The sequence below is a fragment of the Bipolaris oryzae genome (assembly GCF_000523455.1).
Source record: "Bipolaris oryzae ATCC 44560 unplaced genomic scaffold scaffold_45, whole genome shotgun sequence".
NCBI classification, from domain to species: domain Eukaryota; kingdom Fungi; phylum Ascomycota; class Dothideomycetes; order Pleosporales; family Pleosporaceae; genus Bipolaris; species Bipolaris oryzae.
Genome location: NW_006911321.1, coordinates 112285 through 138765, shown reverse-complemented (window position 1 = coordinate 138765; position 26481 = coordinate 112285). Strand labels below are relative to the sequence as shown.

The 26481-nt window shown below is 52.0% G+C and overlaps 9 protein-coding genes across 9 annotated transcripts; 4 read left to right on the top strand and 5 right to left on the bottom strand.

Moving 5' to 3' along the window:
• Positions 1 to 619: 619 nt before the first annotated feature.
• On the bottom strand, positions 620 to 2355 carry COCMIDRAFT_25371 (uncharacterized protein; the record flags this gene model as incomplete). The annotated part of the gene is made up of 3 exons (XM_007688632.1): positions 620 to 709; positions 789 to 2285; positions 2353 to 2355. The coding sequence occupies 3 exons, from the start codon at positions 2353 to 2355 to the stop codon at positions 620 to 622; spliced, it is 1590 nt and encodes a 529-aa protein (XP_007686822.1).
• Positions 2356 to 3242: 887 nt separating this feature from the next.
• On the top strand, positions 3243 to 6119 carry COCMIDRAFT_4313 (uncharacterized protein; the record flags this gene model as incomplete). The annotated part of the gene is made up of 2 exons (XM_007688626.1): positions 3243 to 6036; positions 6097 to 6119. The coding sequence occupies 2 exons, from the start codon at positions 3243 to 3245 to the stop codon at positions 6117 to 6119; spliced, it is 2817 nt and encodes a 938-aa protein (XP_007686816.1).
• A 1807-nt stretch (positions 6120 to 7926) lies between these two features.
• Positions 7927 to 9447, top strand: COCMIDRAFT_25369 (uncharacterized protein; the record flags this gene model as incomplete). Its single annotated transcript, XM_007688631.1, has 5 exons — positions 7927 to 7940; positions 8003 to 8163; positions 8231 to 8482; positions 8549 to 8840; positions 8895 to 9447. The coding sequence occupies 5 exons, from the start codon at positions 7927 to 7929 to the stop codon at positions 9445 to 9447; spliced, it is 1272 nt and encodes a 423-aa protein (XP_007686821.1).
• A 571-nt stretch (positions 9448 to 10018) lies between these two features.
• On the top strand, positions 10019 to 12828 carry COCMIDRAFT_92220 (uncharacterized protein; the record flags this gene model as incomplete). Its single annotated transcript, XM_007688671.1, has 2 exons — positions 10019 to 11992; positions 12046 to 12828. 2 exons carry the CDS (start codon positions 10019 to 10021, stop codon positions 12826 to 12828), a joined length of 2757 nt encoding a protein of 918 aa, XP_007686861.1.
• Positions 12829 to 13138: 310 nt separating this feature from the next.
• On the bottom strand, positions 13139 to 14161 carry COCMIDRAFT_4310 (uncharacterized protein; the record flags this gene model as incomplete). Its single annotated transcript, XM_007688625.1, has 5 exons — positions 13139 to 13339; positions 13394 to 13699; positions 13769 to 13863; positions 13924 to 13984; positions 14060 to 14161. 5 exons carry the CDS (start codon positions 14159 to 14161, stop codon positions 13139 to 13141), a joined length of 765 nt encoding a protein of 254 aa, XP_007686815.1.
• Positions 14162 to 16363: 2202 nt separating this feature from the next.
• On the bottom strand, positions 16364 to 17093 carry COCMIDRAFT_4309 (glycoside hydrolase family 11 protein; the record flags this gene model as incomplete). The annotated part of the gene is made up of 2 exons (XM_007688624.1): positions 16364 to 16784; positions 16843 to 17093. 2 exons carry the CDS (start codon positions 17091 to 17093, stop codon positions 16364 to 16366), a joined length of 672 nt encoding a protein of 223 aa, XP_007686814.1.
• A 339-nt stretch (positions 17094 to 17432) lies between these two features.
• On the top strand, positions 17433 to 17740 carry COCMIDRAFT_35761 (uncharacterized protein; the record flags this gene model as incomplete). Its single annotated transcript, XM_007688645.1, has 2 exons — positions 17433 to 17509; positions 17584 to 17740. The coding sequence occupies 2 exons, from the start codon at positions 17433 to 17435 to the stop codon at positions 17738 to 17740; spliced, it is 234 nt and encodes a 77-aa protein (XP_007686835.1).
• A 1069-nt stretch (positions 17741 to 18809) lies between these two features.
• On the bottom strand, positions 18810 to 24064 carry COCMIDRAFT_92264 (uncharacterized protein; the record flags this gene model as incomplete). The annotated part of the gene is made up of 3 exons (XM_007688670.1): positions 18810 to 19089; positions 19164 to 23838; positions 23911 to 24064. 3 exons carry the CDS (start codon positions 24062 to 24064, stop codon positions 18810 to 18812), a joined length of 5109 nt encoding a protein of 1702 aa, XP_007686860.1.
• Positions 24065 to 24564: 500 nt separating this feature from the next.
• COCMIDRAFT_4307 (uncharacterized protein) lies at positions 24565 to 25373 on the bottom strand (the record flags this gene model as incomplete). Its single annotated transcript, XM_007688623.1, has 6 exons — positions 24565 to 24696; positions 24767 to 24847; positions 24902 to 25047; positions 25095 to 25111; positions 25157 to 25267; positions 25315 to 25373. The coding sequence occupies 6 exons, from the start codon at positions 25371 to 25373 to the stop codon at positions 24565 to 24567; spliced, it is 546 nt and encodes a 181-aa protein (XP_007686813.1).
• Between the last annotated feature and the right edge of the window lie 1108 nt (positions 25374 to 26481).

The following is a 26481-nucleotide window of genomic DNA, read 5'->3' as shown; positions in this document are numbered from 1 at the left end:
ATATATACCATTGACGAACTTTCGTTGTTGTTATTGTAACAGTGGGGATTAGCGAGTAGTCGGTGGCAATATAAACTTTGGATATCTTGATGCAATCTCCTGTTGTTGTTGTTGTTGTTGTTTTTTTGCGCTACGTGTGCGTGGTGAAAAATGTACAAGTGCATTGTTGTGATGCGTTTGTAGAGCGGTGGATGTAGGGACACATACACGTTGTATGCTTGACTGTTTTGCTTGCAGATGATGCATAGCCGGAACCACCATGGGAATGCAACGGCGACTTTGTGGAAAAGAGAGGTATTGTATGTGAGATCCTTGTCTTGGTCAGCATACCTTTCCTTATCCGACATTCAATACATGCCATGTCCACTTTGCATAGTAAGACCACTATATGCTGTGCAACTATGCAATGATACATCAGTTTCCACCTACATGGGCACGTCATAATCTTCTTCTTCAACACAAATTCATGTCATTTCCAGTTTTAAGTGTCTATCTGGACCCCCTCTACATCTGACTTCCCAAGAAAATCCTAGGGAAGCTACCCTCTTCAGCATATTCATCCACCCCTTGCTGCTGATACTGGATCTCGCTTGCGACTTCAACACAAACATGATATCGTTTATGAGATGGTGTAGTTTTCGGCAACAGACTTTACGTCCTTGGAGAAGCTGATCTCTTGGCCCATGGAGAGTAGGGTCACAGACGAGACCTATAGTCTTGATTAGTATACTTTTTCTATTGTACTTGTTTCCTCGTGGGCAAGTATGGTGATCGTAATAAAGACTTACATCTACATCCACAAAAGGTGTGCTCTTGCTGAAGCGAATGTTCATGGGGAAGAATTCAGAATCACTGCCGGCTTGAGCCTCAAACTCGAAGCTGCCGGAGCTGTTCGCCTCATCGACGGCACCAATGTTCCACTCAATACTGTCACCGCTGACTTCATAGACAGCATCAAAAGAAGACACGTTAGGCTCGTCCGTCTGGTAAGGGATGGTGACAGTAACATCCTTGAGCGAGTCGCCACCGGTAAGCTCATACTCGACTGTGATGTTGTACATATTGCCAGAGTCCTCGACCCAGACACGGAATGTGATGGGTGGGTCCGAGATATCGTCTGGTCGTGGTGCCAGCTTCCACTTCATGACACCAATACCCATGTTCGACGGGAAGCCCTTGCTTGTGTCGGCAAGCTGGATGACCTTGTCATTCCTGAAAACTGTCTTGTCGACTTTCGGATGTGTCATAAGTTGAGCACCGCGAGTGTCTCCCGTGGCCAGGTCCAGCTTGACCTGTGTGAAGGAAGCATCAGTGATCTTGAGTTGCATCTCGCCCTTGACTTCAAACGACTTGATAAGACCTTCACGGTCGAGCCTTGCAGAGATGGTCTCGTTGGTGGTAATATGGACGGGTTCGCGGTCGGTGGAGGTCGATTGGCGTGCGCTTGCTGGGGCTGCTGCAGCGAATGCGCTTGGCTTGGGTGCAACGAGCGGCTCTTCTTCAGCTGGCGCGACCTCACCAGTCACTTGCTCATACATGTTACTGGTCTTGTTCTTCTTGCCGAGCTGCATGCCCTTCTTGCCGAGAGCCAATGGCTTGCTCGACGCCTTCTTCTTTTCGGCTTCATACGAGTCGTAGGTGTCGGTAACGTTGGTCGTGGGCACGCTGGGCGTGAAAGTGGGATACGATGGCGATCGACCACCCATTCCACCTCCCATGCCGCTTCCCATACCTCCTCCCATGCCTCCACCCGCTCGCTGCGATCTCGACATCTCCTTGCGCTGCATCTCGAGCTGCTTGGCCCGACGCTTGCGCTCTTCTGAAGCCTCAAGCTCCTTATTCCGTGCGATAATCTCTTGAATACGCTCCTCGTGTGACTCCATGTCCAAGAAAGTCTTGATCTGGCTCAAGGTCAAGTTCTCCCTATATCCCAGTGTGACAATCTCATCAAAGGCCGTCAAAAGCTCGAAAGCGTTCTTCAGGATCTCGCGCTCGTCGAGAGACTTGCATATCGAGGAGCAGACCTGGGCGAAGAGGTGCAAAGTGTTGATGTCTTGGAGGATGTTGGATTGCAGGTTGGTGATCAAGACCATGTAAAGTTCGTCGAGGGGCTGGTAGACATAGCGCACGTTGTCCTGTTCGCAGGTGGTATGCTGGGTTCCACTGTCGGCGAGCTTGGGGAAAGAAGCGAGAAGAGCCTCAATCCGGGAGCGCTGCATTTCTCGAAATTGGCGCGAGAGGACTGCCTTGCCGCCTCTTGTGCATATTGAAGCCGCGAGGACCACCTGGCTTCGTCAGCTTGGTGCGGGTGGACAGAGGGTCGACTGCCATGTGTCGTGTACAATTGCATACCATTGTGGCTAATGTCTACCTGATTGTGTTGGGAGGAAGGCGGGAGAGGCTGGGAAGTAGTGGTGACTTGGGTGGTAAGGTTGTGGACGTGTAGCCGCGTTGCTGGAGATGGTGGGGAATATTATTGAGACGGACAGTTGTTCAAGACAGCAGGCGTATCTTGAAGGCAGGTTCCAGGAACAAAGTATAGCAGAGCCAGCCAAAAGTGGTTACAAGACCAGGCAAATTGTCTCTGGGTATTACGAAGATAAGTTGACAGGCACCGCCTCTAAGGTGCAGCTGCACCCAGTCGCAACACCTGGAGGTTCCAAGTGGACACCTGGAGTCACGTGCACCCGCATTTGCCTAGCGCCGGCTGCCATTGTTAAGTAGCCTCTCCGGCCCATGCCCTCTAGTCATCACCAGCAACTCTTCAACTGCGAAACCCGCATCTAGACAGCCACTCTTGCGCGCTCAGAATTGCAACCCTAAACCAACACGACAGAATCACTGGCCACTCCGGCTTTTCCGATAGGTCTACAACAAGTACACGTACTGCACACGTTCTGCTGCCACTTGCCCGCTCCCACCAGTCTTCTTTCCCGTACTAGCGCCAACACCGCTGTGCGCACTTTGTCTCATTTCCACTGTCCTCCTCACCCTCACCCTCACCCAGTCCACATCTTCACGACTGCAAAACTATCAGAGACCGCCTCACCATGCGATTCTAGCTTTCATTTGCCACAGTGCAACCACTATCCAGTTTGCGTCCCGGTGTTGCCCTTTGTTGCATCGCCACCTTGTGACTTGCACCAAGCTCTGACGCGCTCCCCACGCTCCTTTATCTACGCGTTTCGACCGATACACATACCTAAACCCGCAAACCCCTTTGTCGCCACCCCACAGCTATCATGGCTGCTACTACGCATCCCACGCCTAGTTTCGACATTACTGCAGCCGATGACATGGACTTGCACTCGGACGATGGCATTCTCGGCTACAACGATGGTGACATCGAATTGGATTTAGAGCCTCCGCCTCCGTATGGCCCGGATGATGATGTCTCTATCGGCGACGCTGCTTCGGCGAGTGGCATGGATGCCCAAGCACCCGGCGGTGACAATGATGATTACATGGTCGACCAGGAGGATGTCATCGAAGAGGACTATAGTTACCAAGATCAAGACGTCGATGTGGATGTTGACGTTGATGCCGACACCGTCGCCGAACAGCCCGCTGCAACCGACACCGTCGCGACTCAGGCGGAAGCCGAAGTCCAAGATGAAGACCTGCTTGACTATTCTGAAGAGGACGATGATTACCACGATACAGCTCTTCGTTCACCCTGGTTACAGCAACATGATTCTATGCAAGATGAACCGGGCCCGGTCCAGGATGCACCTACTCAGCAAGACGAACCGTCTGAGATTCAGAATGTGCCTGTTCAGCAAGATGAACCCTTTGAGACCCATGATGCGTCTGCTCAGCAAAACGAACCACTCCAGGCGCAGGATGCACCAGTTCAACAAGACGAAATACCTGCTGATTTACAAGCCCTGATGTCCACGAACACAAGCAAAAACTCACAGAGCCCATATGCGCACCCTGACGTCGTTGCTGACGGGAGCACGAAAGGTGATAATAATGAGAACTCACTCCGTGCTCGGTCAGCTGATCCCAATGAAGAGGATGCTCAGACTGATGGCGAGGACGGCGGCATTGCGCTCAAAGACCAAGGAGAGCATGCAAGTGCCGAAAGTGGCCACAATCACATGGAACCTCCGAGCCATGATCATGATGAATCTGCTCAAGTCAATCAACATGAGGAAGATGCTTCTTTCCAGCAGCTACCACCTGTCACCGTGAATTGCATGGGCGAAGAGCTATGGCTTTTCAAGCAGCATGACTATGAAAACAGTGGGGATTGGCTCCTTACTGACGTGTCAGTGGCCAAAACGAGCATGTCAGATCTTTTCCAAGCATGTCGTTCAGCACTGGGCCACGAGGTGCTGAATGGAATGGAAATTGGCTTCCGTTTTGATCACTTTCAAAACATGGAGCTATTTGAAGAGAACACGGCTTGTGTAGCCATCTCCCTCGAACGCCTCGTGGGCTATTACCATGTGCTCCATGAACAAGATGGTAACAACGATCCAGACTCGTTTTACGTGACTTTGATGTATCGCCCACGCTTCGCTACCTTGCTCGCAGACATAGCAAGATATGCTGACAACGGACGTGGCTACTCTGGGCTCGAAGCTGCTATTGCTGCAGGCGAGACTAACTTTCATACTGCACCTCTTGATCTTCCAGTCGAGGAAAATACCGAATGGGACACTGAGGGGCAAGAACGGGAGCAGGAGCAGGAGCAGGAGCAGGAGCAGGAGCAGGAGCAGGAGCAGCAACACGGGGATGATGAGGGCGACAGCCACGAGAGAGATGCGAGTGAGCAATCACAAGAGGGAGGTTCAAACGGGCAAACTTATGAGGAAGATTCGAATGACGCAAGGCCCGCGGAAGATGCAAACGAGCAAAGCAATATTGAAAACCAGGCCCCGCAAGACGTCGATGTCCAAGTGCATGCAGGAGACCAACCTGAGCCAGAGGATCAAGACAACCCTGATGAACAGACTTACGCAGCAGTTGAACCCCAGCAAGATCCTGGCCAGGAGTATGGCCATGAAGATGATGGCACGCAAGACTCTGTCGAGGAAGGGGGTGTTGAGGTTGGCGAAAACGTAGAGACTGCTACTGAAAACGTGTCCATCGGAGGCCATGAAAAGGATGACGATATGTATCACGCACCACAGCCTCCTAGTTCCAGTGAAGTCTCTACAGACCCACACAGGGTTGAAGGCTACACTGAACAGACACGCTCACAGTCTGATGAGCAGACTGCAGCGGAACTGGAGGCTCGTCGCTTGCAAGAGCAAGGCGACATTATTGATTATAGCGATGGGGAGGACGAGGAGTCGGCTGCTGTCGAGGAGGTTGAAGAAGCAACTCACACTGAGCCTTCGCCCTCGCCTGCCACTGTGCAAGGCGACGAGACATCCAATGCAGAGAAGCAGTCACCTACTGCAGGATCACCAAGTGTTGGCCAGCAAACAAACGGAGACGAGGACCAAGGCAGTCTCGACACTACAGAGGACCCCGACGTCGACGCCGAGCAGGACTACGACACCGATCCCAATGAATATTGGCAATACGATGAAGAACTTGCAGCCCTTGAAGAAGTCGACCCCGATGAGTCGCAATCGGATGAAGTCCAAAATGACACGACCAAGTTTGAGTTTGATGGCGATGCTAACCAAGACTATGGCGACTATGAATACCAGAACTTGGAACAACAAGCAGAGGTGGAATTCACAAATGGAGAAGATGTAGATGGCGGTGAAAACACTGCTACGGATGGCGATTACTCGACGATGGCGCATGATGTTTTGGACATGGACAATGCGCAGTGGACTGTCGATCAGGGCCTAGGCCAAGACGTTGCAGAGACGACGACGGGACATGAATACAACAATGTCGAGGCTCCAGATGAAGAGGATGGCGTGGCTGGACAGCTCGACAGTGCAACGTCTTCGGCTGCAGATCCTACGCCGGCCTCGTCTACCGACGCCCATGATGTGTCTTCACAAGGACACAAGCGATCTATTGACGAGGCTGGACACGGAGTGGACATTGCATCCGACTCAATAGGTACGATGATGACCTGGTTAGCTTTGAAGCGAAAGGCAAGCGCTGACTTTGTACATGTAGACGCCAAACGCGCACGAGTGTGAAGGCGCCCCATCCTCTGAGTCTTTGGGTCTTCAGACATACTAACAAGCAGCTACATGGACATGCAGTGCTGGAATCCACCCAAATTTGAGCTAATACAAGTGTACACTAACTGTAGGACCGACATTGCAACGCACGACGAGATTTTGAGATAGTTTTTTCTGGTTTTGTTGAGGGGCAAAAGGTAAGAGGGAAGGTAATCTCTGGCGATTTTCCTTTGTTATACCCCGGCACCACCTTCCCGGATTGTGATTTCTGCATTGGTTTCTGTTGGACGGCGATTGATTTGTAGTGCGGACAAGGAGTGACGTGACGTTGTTTGCATGGTGGTTTGGTTCTGGAGGGGGAGGGGGGGATAGAGGGGGGCGAGGCAGTTTGAGCGATATACCCAAGTGCTTGGAGGCACTTTTTGCTTTTTTCCCAAGGTAGTCATAGGGATGTAGAGACACGATGGGGCTCTCAATGGAAGACTGCAAGGCTAATGTGGGCGTGGGACTATTTGCAGCTTTGTGACGATTGCTCAGCGTGGCCTAAGAAATTAGGTTCCGGTTGCAGGCGATGATGACACGAATGGCCTAGGCTCTCCATATTTTCCGACCAGGTTGTGGGGAAGAGGGTTACGAGGCCTGCTATTTTGGGGCGACTAAGGACGGCATGACGAGGCGCAGTTTTTTTTTAAACATTATCGACAGCCTCAGCTGGCGACGTGGTGGAGATATGTACGAGGGTATATGGCAAGAGGAGAGGGTGCACATTGAGTCGAGGCCAAGGAGTCTGGGCAATCCGGAGGCAGATGAATGGTTGGGCGTCTTGTTGATAGAGTGCAAGTAAGTAGAGTAGAGTAGGGCGACATTGCAGGAGACAGAGGCCGCGTCGACTGCGTGACGAGGGGATCGGCAAGCTATGACCTTGGCGTTGAGTGAATCGGCCGTGAAACGTTGGGGGGGCTGACACTGGCGCGTCGGGGGACTCGGACTCGTAGACGTGTGGCACGCCACCTGGTTACGATGGCCGGCAGACAAGCCAAGGCAAGGCCCGACAGGTGTTTCTCCTTGTTGGCGCAGACTGTCCATGTCCAGCCTGTTCCGCCGGCGCACCAATACCAAGTACATATGGCCACTCTCGCATACGCGCAACCTTTCTTGCCTTGACACCACGCTCGCTTGTTGTTTTCTTTTTCTGGCCTTGACGCTGCTCCTTATGTACTACTACTGCTGCTGTTGCTGCTACTGTTCTCTCCATTTGTACCACCACCACTAGCCACTCCCATTACCACGACTGTGACGACTTCGCCTGCTGCCTTGATCACATCTGCGTGTGTTCGTTTCGTCCGCTCGTTTCCAGGTCGTCTTTGCTCGGCACGACACAGACAGGCACAGGGTCCTTGGCCGTGCTTTGGTGAAACACGCAACGCCTCTGCGCCAGCATTCCCGACTCAGACTGCATCGTTGCTGCTGCAGCGTCGCCTCCTCAGCACCCTCTGCACACGCCATTACCAATAGCGCAAGACGGTAGCCGCCGCGTTGCTCTGTTGGGCACTCCAGGCCACGATACCGAGGCCTATCGATAACCCGCCTGCGCCCACACTGCACCTCTGCGCCTAGCCCGCCGCCACGCCACGCTGCGCTCCCCAACCCACCCTAACGTCGGACCCCGTACACAGCTGCTTCCACCGCGCACACACACACACACACCCTCACACCCTCCTCTTCGTCTCCAGTCTTGCACCCCGACCCGGCCACTCCTCCCTCCATCATCTGGTCGCGATTCCGCTGAGACAGGTCGCATAGACCTCTACACGGCGCCATCATGGTGGAAGACAAGTACGTTATGCGCCCGCACCGCCCTGCCCCCAGCGACGACGGCCCACTGACTGTGACGCCAGATACATAGGGCTCATGCTGGCCATGAGTTCGTCCCTGGCCATCGGCGCAAGTTTTGTAATTACCAAGAAGGGCCTCAATGCCTCCATCGAGAAGCATGGCTTCGACGGCGACGGCTTTGGATATCTCCAGAACCCCGTGTGGTGGGCAGGCATCATCACAAGTGAGTGCGCCTACACTACGTCGCGACACGCTGTCACTGCCCTTTGCACCGCTGACTTGCTCTACAGTGGTACTCGGTGAAATATTCAATTTCGCTGCCTATGCCTTCGCCCCCGCCATCCTCGTGACCCCCCTCGGAGCTCTCTCCGTCCTCATTGGTGCTGTCCTCGGCTCGTACTTTTTGGACGAACAATTGGGTCGTTTGGGAAAGATTGGCTGCGCCATATGTCTGATCGGCTCCGTCATCATCGTACTACACGCCCCGCCGGACAAGGAAGTTCAGTCGGTTGAGGAGATTCTGGACCTTGCTCTACAGCCTGGTACGCATACATCCCAGCTTTCTCATGTGCTTTTGTACAGCAGCGACTAACAAGGCATGACTACAGGCTTCCTCTTCTACTGCGCCTTCTGCGTCGTCTTCTGTGTCTTCATGATCTACAAGATCGCGCCCAAGTACGGTCGCAAGAACCCCCTCATTTACCTTTCCATCTGCTCCACCTCCGGCTCCGTTTCCATCATGTTCATCAAGGCTTTCGGTATTGCGCTCAAGATGACATTTGCGGGCAACAACCAGTTCACGCATCCCTCGACATACGTCTTCGTCATCTTGGTAGTGGGGTGCATCCTCACTCAGATGAACTACTTCAACAAGGCACTGAGCCAGTTTTCCACAAACATGTACGTCTCCATGCTTCAAGCTCCCTTGCGTATGTGCTGACTTTTGCGACTCAGCGTGAACCCCCTTTACTATGTTACTTTTACAACCTGTACACTTGTTGCTTCATGTCTTTTGTTCCAAGGTTTCAACACCACGTCTGCGGTCAACACCATTTCTCTCCTTTGTGGTTTTCTTATTATCTTTTCTGGCGTATACCTTCTCAACCTATCCCGCGAAGACCCCTGCGCCGATCCAGCACTTGGCTCTCGATTCGACGGTCCGCCATCTGATGCCATTTCTGGCTTCCCTACAAGACGTAGTATGCAATCGCGACGCAGCGGAGATCCTTACGAGCACCAGTCGAATGGCGTTATCCGAAACAGCAGGTCTAGCTATGCAGACGTAGGAGACAGGAGCGCTCTGATGCACGATTACGATGCTGAGAACCAGTTCGAGCTGGGCGATCTTGCCGGTGATAGCGATGACGATCTGGAGAGCGGTCGCAACACAAAGCGGCCCAGCTTTGATGAGGAGACGCGGCTGAGTGGCAGACTCAGTGGGACAGGCAGAGGGCGGGTACAGAAAGAGTCTGTGCAACCAAAGAGGAATCATTCAGCGCGTCGATAGAAGGACCATGAGAGTGTTTGCATAGAGAATTTTGCTATCCTGGGTTGTACGTGGGTCTGTCTTGCCCGTTTCGTGATTTGGGAATTAGATGTGGTTTGTGCAACACATTACACCGCACAGTGGCGTTTACGGCTCTTGTTGCAGTATGGGTTTGAGGGATTGGGAGATGGCCCCCGAGATAAAGGTGCCGGCCATTTGTATTTGTACTACGATAGCATGACATGGATACCCAGAGGAATCCCGGCGATTATGCTGGGTATCATTTCTCCACAGATGAATATCAGACATTCATATTCCTAATCATCAGGATGCGCACGTTTATGCAACCATGAAGCCGAGGCGGCCAGATGGGGATTGCGGCTACTGTGTCAAAGTGCCACCTACCAGAATTTTGCCCCGCGTCTTCTTTGGCGTGACAAGGCACGAGTAGTCTGCGAACGTGATAGCGCGACTGCGCTAGTCATGTTCAGACTAGAACGCGCTTTTACAAACAAATCATAAGCACTGAATACACACACCCAACTTCTTGCCCTTTCACACAACGGCCCTCGAGGCCAACAAATCAGCAATCATGGCGACTGCAAGCCCACCCAAAGAACCGCAGCTTTTACAGCAGGCGGAAAAGACCCTACTGCATCCAATTCACCCGCATCTGATATCCTACTGCCCTAGCATGGATCTTGTTGCCGTAGTCACAGATGAAGAGAGTCTGGATGTCTACAGAATCAACGGCCAAAGAGCCTTTGGTCTGAAAAGAAAGAGCGACGATGTGTCCGTGGATGCGATGCAGTGGGAATTCAACGGCAAAAGTATCGCTGTTAGTTGGAGCGATGGGAGCACAGACCTGATCAGTGCAGAAACGGGCAAGGTTACGCACAAAGATGTCATGCTACCGGATGTCGATGAAGGAAATAGTAGCATGACAGAAGAAGCTCCAGCACGGGTCAAGTGTATGGGCTGGGGTCTGAACTTTATCAATGTCGATGCTGTAAAAAAGAGGACAGGGTTGATGTCAAAGACAAGTGGCGCCACATCTGAGAAGACTGATGCATTTGGGAACCCTACAACCGAAGATTGGGATGCTTTCAAGGATGACACAACGTTGGAGGACTTCCTACAACGACAGCCTGATTTCCAAACTTTGGATATTGCACCCGACCTACCAGATCAACTTGCCATGATGGACACGGAAGCACTATTGCCCAAGCTTCCTGCGATACCGCTCCCACCAGCACTACCTTTCATGCGCATATCGCAGGCAGATTCTGGTGCGTTTGGTTCTCAAGCCGAGGTGGATTCATTGCTGCATTCACATCACCTGAAGGACCATAACTCTGTCGACATGTTCATCCGTTTGTCTGACCGAGGGACCGTACATCCGTCAATATACGATTCGCTAGAAACGGTCAACGTCCAACTACCAAAGGCATGGAACACACTACATATGCCGCTATTACATGCAAGCCATCCGTATAGCTGTACCCATAGCCTTTTGATACGGACAATCTCTGCCGCTTCACCGGCAAGAAAGAGCATTGCATTTGTTCCACTCACCCTGAACTTCATCCCTACCGCGGGAATCTACCTACACCTCATAGCCGCAAAAACCTCGCAGCTACAGAACCTTCTACTATATATCACGCAAACCCTGCAACGAGTCAGAGCTTTCTTCAAACACGCGCAAGATTTGCCGCGCAAGTTCATGATGAACATAAGCGAAACACTCGAGGAGAAAGAGTTGGGCGACCTGGTCACGAATCTGTTCCACATAGCATGTACGGGAAACTGCAACCCTACAATGAAAGAATGGCTGGTCGACGAGCTGGCAGAAGCAGGCCATAAGCGTTGGGACACGACTGTCACGTCATCCTTTACAACACTTCTTGCTCTTCTTCACGAAAACCTCATCCCAGCCTTGGACCGCTGCTCTATTGTCATATCACGTTTGCGCGGTCTCGCGCAGTTTCATGACCGAGACTGGATCTTCAGCGGACCTATCACCGACTTCTCGGCCCTTTTAGAAACGCTGAAAAATATGAGGCTGCTCGCTCATACCGCTATGCTCTATGCAACGGAAGAGAAGCGCCAATTTCACAGCTTCAGCAAGTGGCTGCGCTTTACTATTGATTTTCAGGCAACAGAGCCGGAATCTCAATCGCGTGTAGAAATGGAGCAACGGGATCCTGGAGTCGACGTATCACAAGTCCTTGCGTATATTCAGTATGGCCTCACCAAATCTGATGTTGCTCTCTACCTAGGACCGGAAGCTCAATTGAATCCTAAAAGTCGAGAGAAGGAGGCAGCAAGTTATGAAGACACAAAGAGGGCGATTGCGTTGCTGAAAGAAGGCGCGACGTTCAAGGAAGAGGCACTGTGTTTGGAACATGTACTACGACATTTGGCAACAGGTGTGACGGGCTTGCTAAAGCAAGTAAGCAAGTGGCAGCAGGCCAATATCCAAATGGACTCGGGTCTTGTTCTCGAAGATATGGGAGCTGAAGATGAGGAATCGAACATTGTGGCGGATATGCGAATGGTATCCGAGGTAAGAAAAATACTCCCCAAATCCAACCTCAATCGACATACTAACATCTAAAGAAGCCTTCTCAAGAAACCTCCTCCGATACCATATCAACCTACATCCTTTTCTCCTCAAACTCCACGCCAACCCACTTGCACATCCACCGCCTCACCCACACCCAGAGTATATCCCACCTAACGCGCGATCTGCACTCGCACGCCATATCCACACTAGACTTCAGCAATGGAGCCGACTCTTCAACCAAGATCCTCGACGCCAAATTCGCAGACGACGAAAACATGCTTATCCTCTTGCAACTCTCCCCGTCAGATAGTGACCGTAAGAAACATTCCAAACCAACCAACATCATCGTCTCTCTGCCTTATACACACACTACCATGTCACAACCGACGCATAAGCAGCAACATCAGCACCAGCAACACCATCAAAAAGAACAGCTGATATCATTCACCCCCCTCTCCTCCCCATCCTCAATCCCCTCCTGCCTCCTCCCTCAAGGCAAACCCGTGGTGCATTCCTCTCGACACACCATCCCTGTGACACCCGAGGATGTGGAAAAGCATACGCGCCACGTCTTCGAAGGCCGCTTTACGCCGCTCAAGTTGGTGGTGAACGGGCGAAAGGACAGAAGGGTAATCGTGGTCTTGGGAAGCGACAGGAAGCACTATAGGATCTTGGACATGGATTACAGTGTTAAGAAGAAGAGGAGGAAGAGCAAGGCGAGTGCAGATGTGGAGGAGGATGAGGACGGCGACGATGACAGTGGTAGTGATCAGGATGGACACCAGGGACACACACGTAAACGTATAGATGGAGACGTTGAAATGGGTGGGGCATAGTACTGTGTCATGTTAATTTATTTACACACATTCAGTACCACAAAACCAAGCTTCAATAAGCATGTCCACCAAGCACATACACACATACACACTTTCAAAAGTACAGACCAGATGCATTTTTATCGGAATCACATTCCCTAAAGAACCTATCATGCATGCAAGCCACAGTAGGGAAAAGCCTAGCTTGCCGACAAGTTTCCATTTCGTTATAACGCCCGGCCACCCGCACAGAGAGGTATGGAGAGAATAACCGACCGCATCATCGTCGTTCCTGTCGTTGAAAAACGCCGCCACATCACAGAAAACCACTCTAGTCCTTTGTCTTCTGAGTACCACGGAGCAGACCTGTCCTCCGCGCCGCAATAAGACCGGCCTTTTGACCCTGGGTGGCGTATCGGGAGATGGTCGAGGCTTTACCGATATGCTGGTGGTTACCACCACCGTGGGGATGGTCGACGGGGTTCATGGCAACACCACGAGTCTTGGGCCAGCTGTTGCGCTTGGCAGCGAACTATGTTTTTGTTAGCAAACGAATCTCATCAATTCAAGTTAAAATAAAGCGTACCTTGTGCTTGGCGCGCGACGCCTTCATGAGAGGCTTGTCTGTACGGCCACCTCCAGCAACGATACCGACCATACCACGGCATGAGCTGGGAAGAACCTTCTTGGCACCGGATGGGAGCTTGACACGGGTCTTGCCCTCATCGGGGTTGTGGCCAATGACAGTAACGTAGTTACCGGAGGTACGGCCGAGCGCACCACGGTCACCGTTCTTGTCTTCGACGTTGGTGAGGACGGTACCTTCGGGGACGGAGTGGAGGGGAAGAACGTTGCCGATGGTGAGAGCAGCGTTCTTTCCGGCGTAGATGAACTTGGGTGGGTGTCAGTATACCATTCTCCCCCCGCGCATGATTCCATGCGGAGATTTCCAAATACTGACCTGGCCGGTGTACATTCCCTCGTTGGCGATGAAGGTCTCAGTGTCGTGCTTGAACTTGTAGGGGTTACGGAAAGAAACCCTGGCAAGAGGAGCGCCTGTTCAAAAATTGGTCAATTGGAAGTCCTGAATTCCGCATTCGGGCACCAGCTACTCACCACGACCAGAGTCGTGGACGATCTCCTTTACGACACCCCGGATGTATCCATTGCGCTCAGCCTGTACCCGTTAGCCCTCCGTTCCCAGTGTATGCGTATCCCAATTTTGCCATAGGTCGCGGGCGGCGGAACATACGTAGTCGAGCGTGCGGAACTGGGCGGGGTTCTTGTTCAGGCGGGTGTTGGCCGTGAAGATGGATCCGCGACCCTTACGCTGGTTGCGAATTACCCTACCCATGGCGACGGTGTTGATGTGAGTAGGAGGTTGTCGTGGGAAATCTCAAAGTCGTCAATGAGCGAGAAACCAAAGTGTGTAGATCCGCTTAGCAAGCCGTTTTGGAACTAGCGTCCACACGGGCCTCCAACTCTCGCCTTGCGCATTTGCGCTGCCGTGACCGAGCATGCGAACATCAAAACAACGGCGCGCTTTCATCGGGATATTTTGTTGGGAAGAGTTCATCGGGCATATTTTTATGGAAGAGTTCTAGGGAGTGACATCTCGGTGAACTGCACGTCTATCATCCCCTACAATATTTTTGCACACGTGCTCTCTATCTCGAACCGTCACGCTAGGTAGCTGTGTCTGGAATCAACACAGCGAGAGTCGCGTTATCTCACTGTTGACTTTAGCTGAAATACAACCGTCAGCCAGTAAGCTGCTACTACGAACTCTTGTTTTCATAGGCAGGGCTGATCTTCATGGCGACTGCTCTACCTCCTTTAGAACCTGCGATGACGTTATGTTACTGCATGTATCGACGCATGGCTGTACTGTGCAAGCTGATATAGTGTTGATATTGCCATAATTGTTCCCGTTTCTCTTTCATATATAACCCCATAGCTTTATATCATAATATTGAAGTATTAGTGGGTGTAAATTACCGATTGTGGGCTTAGGCAATCTAACCTGATTATTTCCGCCGAGCACTGTCGCGTCTATGTTGATCGACATTGACGCTATCATAACATCCTGTAGAATGGCAACAAACGATTTCTGTGATATATTACTATCTGCCGCTGTACCAGAAATTAGGGATCAATTTTGTGCGCTGCCGATGAGCTCAGTGGTGTGATAATGGTGAGCCTTTGAAAACTACTATGACCAGAGAGTTCTGCATCGCCAACACTCCACCACAATCTTTCACGTAAAGTTCTTCTATCAGTATCAAAGTGATAGTATGGATTATTTGAAATCTTTTCACTACATCCCTATGACTCATGAGACCTGTACTACAGCCTCATCATTGTCCTCATCTCCCACAGCCTTAGTCAGCCAGAGGGGGGAAGGGCGAATTAGATATGGCTCAGGGGGTTCAAAGTGCTGATGCACCAAATGATGGGTATTTTAGGGTGCTCTCATCCTCAAAGATAAGATCATCTACACTATACTGCTGGTGTTGCATGTACCCTTGCCCCAAACAAGGAACCCGTACAACATCATGATGAGAAAGAAACTTTCACCTCAACTATCGCAAAAAAAAACACGCATTTACCCAGCCTCAACCTGAACCATCACCAGTCTCAGATTCCGCAATAATGAAACTGTTGAGATTCATGTCTGTCATGTTCACGAAAGGATGACAGGGCGGCACAAACACCCCTCCCCTGCTGAATTTATATGAGCCGCCCTGTCCCGTAATCCTTTTTCCAATCCAGACTCAAAGTAAGCAAATGGCAACAAAAAAAGACCCCTATTTAGCCCCGCCACGTGGTGTCAGGATGCCTGTAAGAGCTGTTGTATGTTAAACTTAAAGGGATTTTTAAGTTTAGGAGATTTTGCTGTATGGGGACGATCTGACCCGATGCCCGTTCTTGGCAAGATGTCCGCTACGAACGTGTTAGAAAATATGTTTGTAGTGAGTGTGTGTGTGTGTGTGTGTGTGTGGTGATATTTGTCCGACAAACCATCCTGCCACTGGCTGTTCAGCCTAGCCAACCTAGACATATATCCGCCACCGCCGCCGACACCCGAGCCCGCGTTCTCAGCGGTAATTGGAGTCTCACTGTGACTAAGATGTAGCAGTCGCTAAGAACATATGCTTTTGTGAAAACTCAAAAAGAAAGATCTAGGTAAGAAAAAAAAGACACTGTCATCACAATGGGAAGAGCGCACAAAAGAAGAGCGAGTAGTTCTCGGTTCATAACCGGGGCATTGCCATTGTCGTCCAGACTAGGGGAAAACAAGACAATATGTATATTCGAGTTCCGTTTCTACAAGAAACAGACAAAAATAAAGTATGTACAAGTCAAGGTGTGTCAAGGCCCTGACAAATCAAGAAGAAGAATAAATACCAAACGAATCGAGCAGCAACAACAGCGTCAGCACCCCTAGCAAAGCCCTTGACTATCGTTCTCTCCAGGAGAGATGATGATTGCGCAAGCCTTTGTTTCACAATCCCCCGAACCCCTGGTTCATTCCCTCAACGAACGGACCCATAATTTAAGCAGAGGAGACGGTGTACTGGGACTTTCCAGCAGCGTTGCCCCAGCCCTCAGTGGAGATGGTCTGGTAGTCCATCTGGTTACCAAGGGTCATGCCGAGCTTGGCCCAGGCGTCGAAGTGGCACTTGGTGGTGATGGTTCCGCCAGTGGAGCGCTTGCTGACGCGGTTGCTGATGTACTGGACGAAGGTGGTCGTGCCGACAATGGAGGGCTGGTTCACCTGGGTGTGCTTCCAGATGTCGTAGACGGAGCCGTCGCAGGTGACTTGGCCCATCTTCTGGCCCTGGGCGGAGCCAGAGCCGCCGGAGGTGAAGTCTTGGATGTAGTACTCGACGAGCTTGCTGCCCTTGGTCCAGCCGTAGAGAGCGACGAGGACGGTGCCGGCCTGGGCCTGAGTGGAACCAGAGTACTTGACAGTCCTGAAGAAAGGAGTTAGTATTTGATTGAATTGGGTTTAGAACACTTTGCGGGATTTACCTGGTGGTTCCTTGCCTCCAGCCCTTGCCAAGGACGAAGTCCTGAGCGCCAGAGAAGGTGACGGAGTAACCGTTGCTGGTGGGGTTGTACTGAATGTTACCACCAGTCTTGTAGTTCTGGTTGTAGTCCTGGCGGGCAGCCAAGTGCTTGGGGGTAGCGGAGAGCTCGAAGTCAGGGACATCGGCAACGGGGGCGGCGAAGGCAGAGCCAATGGCGGAGAGGCCGAGGAGGACGGAGGTGAAGGCAACCATTTTGATAGATTGAAGTTTGTTTATTGGTGGTGTTTGTGAAAAGAAGCTGGTTCTCGCTAGGAGTGAATTGAAAAGAGAGTGAGTGAAGTAAAGACTGCTTGAGTGTTGAAGATGAAAGGCTTGGTGGTGAGCTTATTTGGTCTTGGAAGTCTTGACCTATATACTCAAAGACGGTTAAAGAGCTTGGGTACACACACCAGGAAACATATTGCGGTTGTTTCATCCGTTGCCTTGATGGGCCTTTCCTCCCTGTGTCATGGGGCCACCTCTCGCCCCTCGGTGCCCATGGGTGAATTGTCTGAATCGTTCTTCACTAGTGTCTTGATCAATTCGTATCCAATGAGCGCAATCGGACCTGCCCCTGGCCGTGATACTATCCCGCATTTCAAGGCGCGTGCCAAGTCGCCATCCCGACAGTTAATCAAGCTCCATCACAGCGGTGGATCCTTCATATAGACTTTTGTGGGAAGCAGGGCGATGAGTGGTCCAGCAGTGCAGGGATCTTCGTGCTTATTTACCTCGGCAAAAGGCTTGGGCAAGGCTTGGATCGCTTGTGTTTCCTTGTCGATGAAAAGGATGTACCGGTGGGTATAGTGTTATGCACTGACAGGTGGTTTGTAAATGAAATATGGACGCATCTGGTTTGAGGTAAGTGGCCGTGCGTCATGCGTTCCTATGCCATTGCGCTGGAACGGGAGACCCGTCGCGCAACCTTCTCGGTACTTCACCGGCCTTCCCAAGATACTACAATATGTTCATCGTCCGTGCCCTGCGACTACGGCTATTCGAAATACGGTGCGTAAACCGGTTGACAGCACTGGCGTCTGGCCAGATAGATGGGTAAAAACCGTTGGCCCTGTCAGAGCACAAAATGTAGTTAGTAGTCACGTGTAGCCTTGGCTGTAACAGGACGATGCAATCTAGGGCTCTGTGCAATTCATCAGTCACTGCGCCTCCCCCCTCGAGGCAATCACACAATGCGCCTTTGGGCAATCCTCATACATTGGCCAGTATTATCTTCATGTTTCTCAAACACTGCGGGCTTGTGTGGATATGAAACATTGATACGCCACAAGCTACGATGCTTCCAGAATATAGTACTCCATGAATCGCGCTCGGCACCCAATGCCCTAAGCAGACTAGCATAATCGATGGACGCTGCAGCAGAACCTAGATACGGATCTCTACTTCCTAATACTGGCGGGATAATCGGTTTCAGTGGTCGAATTTGGGTACACACATCCGTAGGGCGGCCGTATATGTGTAAATCGTTTGACACGCGTGAAACTAGAACTTCCCCACTCTCCAAACATCGCTAATTTCCGATATTCTTCTCGAATCTGTTTGCCGCTTGCGCCTGGGCTCCTTAAGGGGGCAATCCGTGTGTTCCAGACTCTACGCCATCTTTTTCAACTGTCACCAGTACGCATTCATAGATGTCTACTCTCCAGCTTGTGATGATTCTGAAGCAAATGTATTGAAAAGTCTCGCGGCTACGACGTAACCGATGACATCGATCTAATAGGCCAATCCGCAGCGACGCCGTGAAACCGCCACGCAAGCCCTGGGCAAATATCGCCTGATATATGCAAGCATAATGAATATGCATAAAGAACTGAAAACTCCGACTATGCCGGCTATTTGCCAACAGCCTATTGAAGAGAAACGCCACGGTGAACAACGCAAGCCTCCATCTATCTTTCGCCAAACCCCGCTTTATCGCCGCGTACCCTCGATAGCCTTCTCCAAACCGACAATCCTCAAGCTCTTCCCCCTCCCGAGCTTTCCGCTCATAAGACCCGCTGCGGGAATAAGTTTGTCGTCCCAGTGACGGAACAGAACCTTCATATCGCGAGGAACACCTTCTAGTACAACCGTCGTGACGGGCATGAATGGACGGTCTTCTTCTGAGACAGCAAGCATACCATACGCTTGCGCAAACATGAGAGCAGTGGAGAACGCAGGCGCTTGGGTGCGGGACAAGGGGCCAACAATACTGCTACATGTTAACACCCATCCGCATATATAATATCCGTATCACGGCTGACAAGCAAAGACAGGATGACTTACATGTACATCTCAAAGAAGGCATCAAGTACATAGATATTCTCCGGCTCCAGGTCTCTCTGCGAGAAAGGCATGATCTCTTTGATCTCCGTCTTGATAGTACCCTGAGGCGACTTGGGCGTGAGTGGCGTCTGTGGCCTTTGTTCAGCAGCGTTCCAAGATGGTCTTCGTAGCAGCGGCGCGAAAAAAGAGCTGCTCACCTGGAGTGCTTGGCCCCAGCCTGCCTGTTGGCTGATGGTTTGTTCGATCTTGTAGAGACGCGCCCGATATTTGTCGCAGGTGGCTTTGTAGCGCCAATGGTCTGCCGAGCGAGGGATGGCAGGGCCTTTCGAAGGCACTGGCGAGGGTGGGAAGGTTTTGTTAAGAAAATCATTGGGTTCGGCTCCCTCATCGATTTCGTTGTAATCGCCAGTAGGTGCTAGGTCCATACCCATCAGACGTGCACCAGACAGCTCCTCAGCGGAGCATCCACGGCCCTTCCACAGATAGACTTTACCTGTGGCAGTGGAGATCAAGTAAGGGAACGCCGAGCAGAGACTCTTGAGTGAGAAGTCCACTTCATCAAATGCGAGGTGCCCAATATGACGACGACCGCATAGCATAAACTCTTTTGATCCGGGCTTCACACTACGCCTGGTGATGACAATGCCACCTAGAGCTTCGAAAAAGTTTGGGGTCTCCTGTCCTTGCCGAATGACCAACAACCGTCCTTGGCTCTGACGTGCGTGGCTCTTCGCAAATATCTGCACATCTTCTATTGTAGGCTCTGGTACCCCATTGCCTGCCCATAGGTAGACGTCGGTATTTCTGGTTCCCTTGGAATCTTCGTAGATATGTGTACATAAATACATTGACTCTTGGAACAAGATATGCTCCTCTTGCACTGGAATAGGCAAAAGCTTTCCATCGCTCGTCACTTCGTCTATCTGCTTGCGTACAGTGCGGATCTTGCCTGTGGGGCCCAAGTCAAATGGCGGCGACTTGAGAATGTGCATTGTGTCGATATGCTCTGGTAGCTGGCCCTCTGTTACTGGGTCTTCGTCAAAGAAGTCTGCAAACATGCCATCACTCTTCTTTGGGGTTGGCGACGTGACGGGAGGCTCAGAAAATGGCCTGTTTGCACTTCCTGGTGGTGACATTGGTGTACTCTTGGGCAGCTGAGAGAGTGATTCTCGTGACCGAGATGCGACCAGTCCACCTAAGCTTCCCAGGCTGAAACCTAGCCCCACAGGCTTTGGCTTTGGAGGCAGTGCCTTCGCTTCATCAGGAGATTGAGGGTCAGCTTGAGGGAGGCCGGGTAGAGCCTTCGAGTTCACCTCAGAGCGAATTAGACCAGCATCCTTCATCGCAGCTTGTTCATCTGCTTGTGTAGGAAGTTTAATGGGTGACTTAGCTCCCGTTGGCACAGGTGATGAAGATGCAGATGATCTGCCCCACAAAGCGCTAGCACTCTTGACTGATGAAAACGTTGTCTTTTCAGGCGATGAATCATCAGCGTGTGAAATCTCAACGTTGGGGGTTGAGATTTTCTTGAGTGGTGTCGACTTGGGACTCTCTGTTGTTGACTTGGGAGGCAATGTAGGCAACGGTCGCGAAAATCGAGAATGAGGAGATGGAGATGGAGAGGATGACGCTAACTTTGGTGATTCAACCTGTGTTGGTAATGGGGACTTTTGTGTTGGGGTGTTTTGTGATCCAGAAACCCGCCTCTCCGCTTCCAAAGATGCAGGTTTCTTGGGAATGACTGGTGATGAAGGCTTGGATGAAATGATAGATTCTGGTCTAGGCGAGGCTTTGGGCGTCGTTTGAGATCCGGATATCCTCTCTGGCTTCTTCGGGAGCTCAGGGGTAGGGGATTTTCCAAAGTTTCCAGAAGATACCCGTGGTGACTTGGCTGGTGGAACAGGCTTTTCGGTCGCTGACTGCCTGGCAGGCGTCCTCGCTACTGGTCGCTGCTCTGGTTTTCCGTTAGTCTTAGGAGGCTCAGAGCTAGAGAGGACAGGCTCGGAATTCACCAAAGGCAGAGCAGCAGCAGCAGCAGTAGGCACTTCCTCTTGAGCCTGTTCCGACTCAATAGCAGCCTTTTTTGAGGCGGGTGCCCTTCGCTTAGGTCCACGGGCGCGACCTTTAGTCATATGTTGCAGTTCTGGTGCAGGTTCGGTGTTTCTCTCTTGCGCCGGCCTGGCAGTTGACCCATCTACCTCAGCACTTGATGTAGATTTGTCGGTCGCTTGAGAAGGCGGGCCTCGAGCGAGCATACCGGCTAACGCAGGGTTGAAACGATTCGCAAGCTTGCCAGACATGGCTGGCTCTTTCTTGGCAAACAAAGGCGCAGGCTGCGCAGACTGAGCAGACTGAGCAGACTTAGTATCTGGCATAGACCGAACAACTCCAAGACTCTTCCTTCTAGCGAGAGCTTCCGGCATGGGCTCCTTCTCTTTAGGTGGTGCCGGAGCTCTGGCTTCACTATCTCTGCGTTGCAATCCTTTCTGCTTGGCGATAGCTTCCGGGACAGGAGCGGAAGGTCTCGAGCTCTCCGACTTCTTCAACACAGATCCCTCTTCTTGGGCTTTATCAAAGATGGTTGATTTCCTCTTGATGAGGCTCTCCCTGAATTCATCCTTTCGGACCGAAGGCTTAGGGCCTCCGGTTATGTTCAGAGCACCTTTGCCTCTTGTGATGTTTTCTTTGAGGATATCTGGGGCAACGTAATTCTTTGTCTCTGCTTTTCTCAACCTACCAAAGACATTTTGAAATTCGTTAACTTCGTCCTTCTTCGAGCTATCAGATGCAGGCTGACGTGACTTGAGCCCCGCACGGAAATCCGTCTTTGGCGTCGTATCTGTTTTTGCAGGCGAAACACTGCGGCCAGTATCTGCGGCGAACCTTGAAGCTACAGGCTTGGCGTCCACCGAAGCAGGTTCATCGGTCGCTGATGGGACAACAGATGTAGGTGCATCATCGAGACTTTTTTCCGGGACGTCTTTTGAGTCTTTTGAGGCTGTGGGCTCTTCCAAGGGTTTTGCTTCTTCTGAGGGTTTGGGCTCTTCCTTTTTGGCGAAAAGAGGCTTCGGCACTGACGCTGACGCAGAGCTCGGAGATTGCTCTTTGAGTGTTTCCATTTTACTGGACACACTTGGCTCCTCTTTCTTGGGAGACTCGGACCGACGCAGACCAACGGGCTTAAGTTGTACTATGTCCTTGATTGGTGATGTCCGGCCAGAGCCGGAAGATTCACCGAAAGGGCTGCCTCTGCCCAGGTCAACACTACTACGCTGTTGTTTGATGCGGTTGATCTCAGCCATCCACGCAGGTTGAGCTGGAGGGGCTTGCTTTGGCTTTGGAGATTCTGGTCTACTCAACGCACTCTCCAACCAACTTGATTTTGTGGGACTCCATCGCTTCGAAGGACTCGCAGGAGAGTTTTCGTCCTGCGAGGCATCCTTGTCGCTGAAAGTTGCGCTGAAGGTTGATGCGACTGATTTGGCTCTGCTGTGACGGGGCAATGATGGCTTGACAAACTCATCCTTGGGCGCGCTGTCCTTTTCTGCACCAGTGATGGTTGCATTGCTGCGACTCGATGTAGGGCGGGTTGGCTCTATGGAATTGTCCCTAGACAAAACTGGCCGGTCAATGTTTGAGAGTGAGCCATAGACACTTCCACGATTACTCAAGGTAGAGTTTTGCCTGCTCAAGCCGGGGGGTGTTTGCGTGCTCCAACGCTTGCTCACGCTATCACTACGTTTGAGCATGGCACTCTGCACAAAGCCACCCATGCCCTTTGTTGGTGATGTCGAGCGCTCACGCTCTGGCGAAATTCTCCCTTGGGTAGGTGACATGGCGAGCGCGCGGGCTGCACGCTCAGTGTCTCCACCATCAACTGAAGAGCCCTGCTCAGAGGGCGGAGCAAACTTTTGCGAATCCAACACAGGCAGGGGCGTTTTGCCTTTTACTACCGAATCCGAATCGCCGCCCGAAATCGATGTGCTGGTGGAAAAACGATTGCTCATTACGGTGCTGCCGCGGACGGAACCACCTCGTGAGCCCGGTGAGCTCGAGCGCGCGCTCTCTGCCGGCGGGCTGCCAATGTCTTGCTCCACGGTCGAGTCGCGCGACATGCCGGCCAACTGCCTCCGACCCGACACTGACCCGGTTTCTGAAGCAGTGTCATCTTGGTTCTTCCTGAAGGCTGCCGATCCCCTTCCAATATCAGCTGTCTGACGAAAGAAAGCAGGATCCTTAGCGCCTAGCGAGGCTGCAATGGAGCTTCTTGACATGCTGGGCTCAGGCTCGGGCTCGGAAGGTTCGGGGGTGTTGCTGGAAGACGGGCGCTCGGGGGACCGCGATGCCACTGAGAGCGGGCGCCGTATGCTCCCCGACTGTGGGCGTTGCTTCCACGACAAGGTGCCTGACCTTCCCAGAGCGGCAGCGTTGGTGGCGGGCTTCTTAGGCTCCATGTCTTCGAGGGTCATTGTTGTCGATGTTGACGTGGGCCGCGGGGGCGGGGAGCTGGTGAGCTGGTGCAGCGAATCATCGCGGGCGGCATCGCGTGCTGGCGGGCTCATGGTGGGTGTGGGTGTCGTGGCAGCCTTCTCCTGTATGGCCTGGGGAGTGCCAACGACGGAACGGGGCGACTGGGGAGTGTATGGCTTGTCGGGGGAAATTGAGCGGGCTCGTTCTGTTTGACAAAGGCATCAGCAGCTGCCAACCCCGGCCGAATGCAGTCACCACGGAATAGAAAAAAACAAACCTGCTCGTCGCGCTAGTCTCTCGCTGCGGCCCTGGATGAGCTCTTCTTCCAATTTCTTGACGCGCTCGGCGTCCTCTTGATCTCGCTGGTCGCCCAAGCGCCGGATACGCTCTACAAACTCGGATGGGTCGACGTCTTTATCGTCCGACGACATGGTGGGCGGTAGCGATCCGCAGGTGGGTGCAAGGGTTGAGGCTGCTCGGCAGTGGGTGGGATCCCAGACGTACGAAGACGGACCTGAGACTAGTAGAACGGTCGTTAAATTACTTTGACTCGGCTACCTCATGCTTGGCTGAGATGGCGGATGCGCAGGGCTGAAAGGAGGGAAAGAGAAGGAGAGTGGGGGGACGGAGGCCAGGCCGCACCGTCAAACGAACCAAGGCAAAAGAAAGCGACAGATGCAGGTCCTCAAGACGACTTGGGAGCGTGTTTGTTTATGCTACGTACATATCAACGTCGAGGCTGCGTCGCCCGCTCCACCGTGCAGCGGTTGGACCTTGTCCAGACCAATACCACTGCACTAAATACCCGCATCTACCCTTCGGGCTGCGCTGCGCTGCCCCCTTGCCCGTCCGAGTCCGATGCCGCATCCAGCCTGTGCCTGTGCCTGTGTGCCTGACGCGTAATACGACCCTCGCTCCAACCCACGATGCCTCAATACAGGAACAGGCGGGCTTTGGCGTCCTGCACCACCCACTCCAGCCCCTCGCGCAGGTTCATTCCTGTCATGGCACTGCACGCCATGATGTGCCACTTGTGTGTCTTGATGGCATCCAGCTGCAGACCCTGTGCGCAGTTAGTACCATTGGCCTGCCAACCACACTCAACAGTTTCCTCAGCCCCAAGCCCAACGCACCTCGCGGATCTCATCCTCGCTCATGGACCCGGCGACGTCGCTTTTGTTCTTGAAGACCAGCAGACTAGCTCCGGAAAGGCGCTTCTTTGGTCAGATGCTGTCTTGTCGTGCCATGAGTACTTGGACTAGACAAACCTCCTCGAGCAGTAGCCCTGCCAATTCTTGCCTGCAGTCGTCTATCCGCTCACTGTCCGTCGCATCGACCACCCATATGAGCGTGTCCGTCTTTTCAAAGTAGTTCTTCCAGTATGTCCGCAGCGTCTTTTGTCCGCCGACGTCCCCTGTTCTGTCAGCATGCACTCGTGCCCGAGCAAGCAGGTCAAAGTACATATGTTTAATTTGTAACTAATTCATTAGCCCGGACTCGTGCACTCGGCTCGCCCTACGTACCCATCGTACTCAATTGTCTTGATGATAAAACCAAGCGTCGGGCTGACGCTATTGACATCCTCATTCATAATCTTCTTCACAATAGTCGTCTTTCCCGCATTGTCCAGACCCCTAGTGCTGTCAGTCCTTGCCACAACAATTCTTTTGCAAACACACACAGCATCAGGATACGCATCTCCTTGTCCTTCAACCGAGCTTTCCGTAATATCGAAAGCATCTTGCGCTGCTCAAAATATGAGGAAATGGTCCTACTAGGCAGAAGTAAGACAGTGACGATGGGCTCCCTGGAGCCGCCCTGGAGCTAAGCCGTTTGCGGACGCCTGCATTCAACGCCAGCTCGCTACGCTTCTTCAGAGTCGACGTCTTTCCTTGTCAGATGATCGACACTGCGTTGATGACTCGAACCAGTGACAAAGTGTAGTCCCTCCTTTACTTTATTGAGACATCATGGCGAGTCTTGTCATCGCGTAACCTGTCCACGGTGGCGACAGCTATACTACTCGCCCGTATGCTCTTTCCTACAAACAAAACGATTGCGTAGCATGTGAAGACTCGTTAGACCTAAGCACCTCACCAACGAAAGCGCCCACTCTGTAGAAACAAGGCGAAGTGAAGTAAAGTGAACAAGCATTCACCATGTGCTTAGGCAGCTCTGTCTAAGTGTATAGAAGGCCGCATTATCTACTATTGCATCTCTCCACCTTTTTTGCTGATTGTTCTTGCTTTACTTGAGTATCTCCTGATATCCGCTCCTGCTACACAATAGAAGAAGGTTGGTATCAGGAACACAGCCATAGAGGACTCGCATCTTTGCACTTCACTTCCGCAGTCGCCAGAGCTCGAACCGACCAGATTGAAATCTCTCGATACCCATACTAAAATGTCGAAGCAACAGAAGAATGAAGATATGACTTGGCAGCAACAGGCAGACTTGGTACAGGCCCCAGTGAGTGAAACCAGCCCTACGACCGCATCATGTCTCACTGTCCTTTCACAATCACACGCCAACTACGGTGAGAGCCACAATAGACTTTTCTAGCACCCTCATCATAGTTTTTTCTATTACCCACTACCCACCCCATACTCCCACACTGCAATTTATCCTGCGCATGTATGCTAACAGCCAAAACGACAAAACAGAGGCCAAACAAACATCACTTCCGTCGACCTGCTAAGAAGCCACTGCATCACGAAACTGATGAGAAAGTGGATGTAATTGCACAAGAGACCCAAACCAGCGCACTAGTACAGCAAACTGAGCCACCATCCCAACCTGAACACTCCCAACGCAAACAACGTGCGCAGTCAACGACCTTACCATCCCC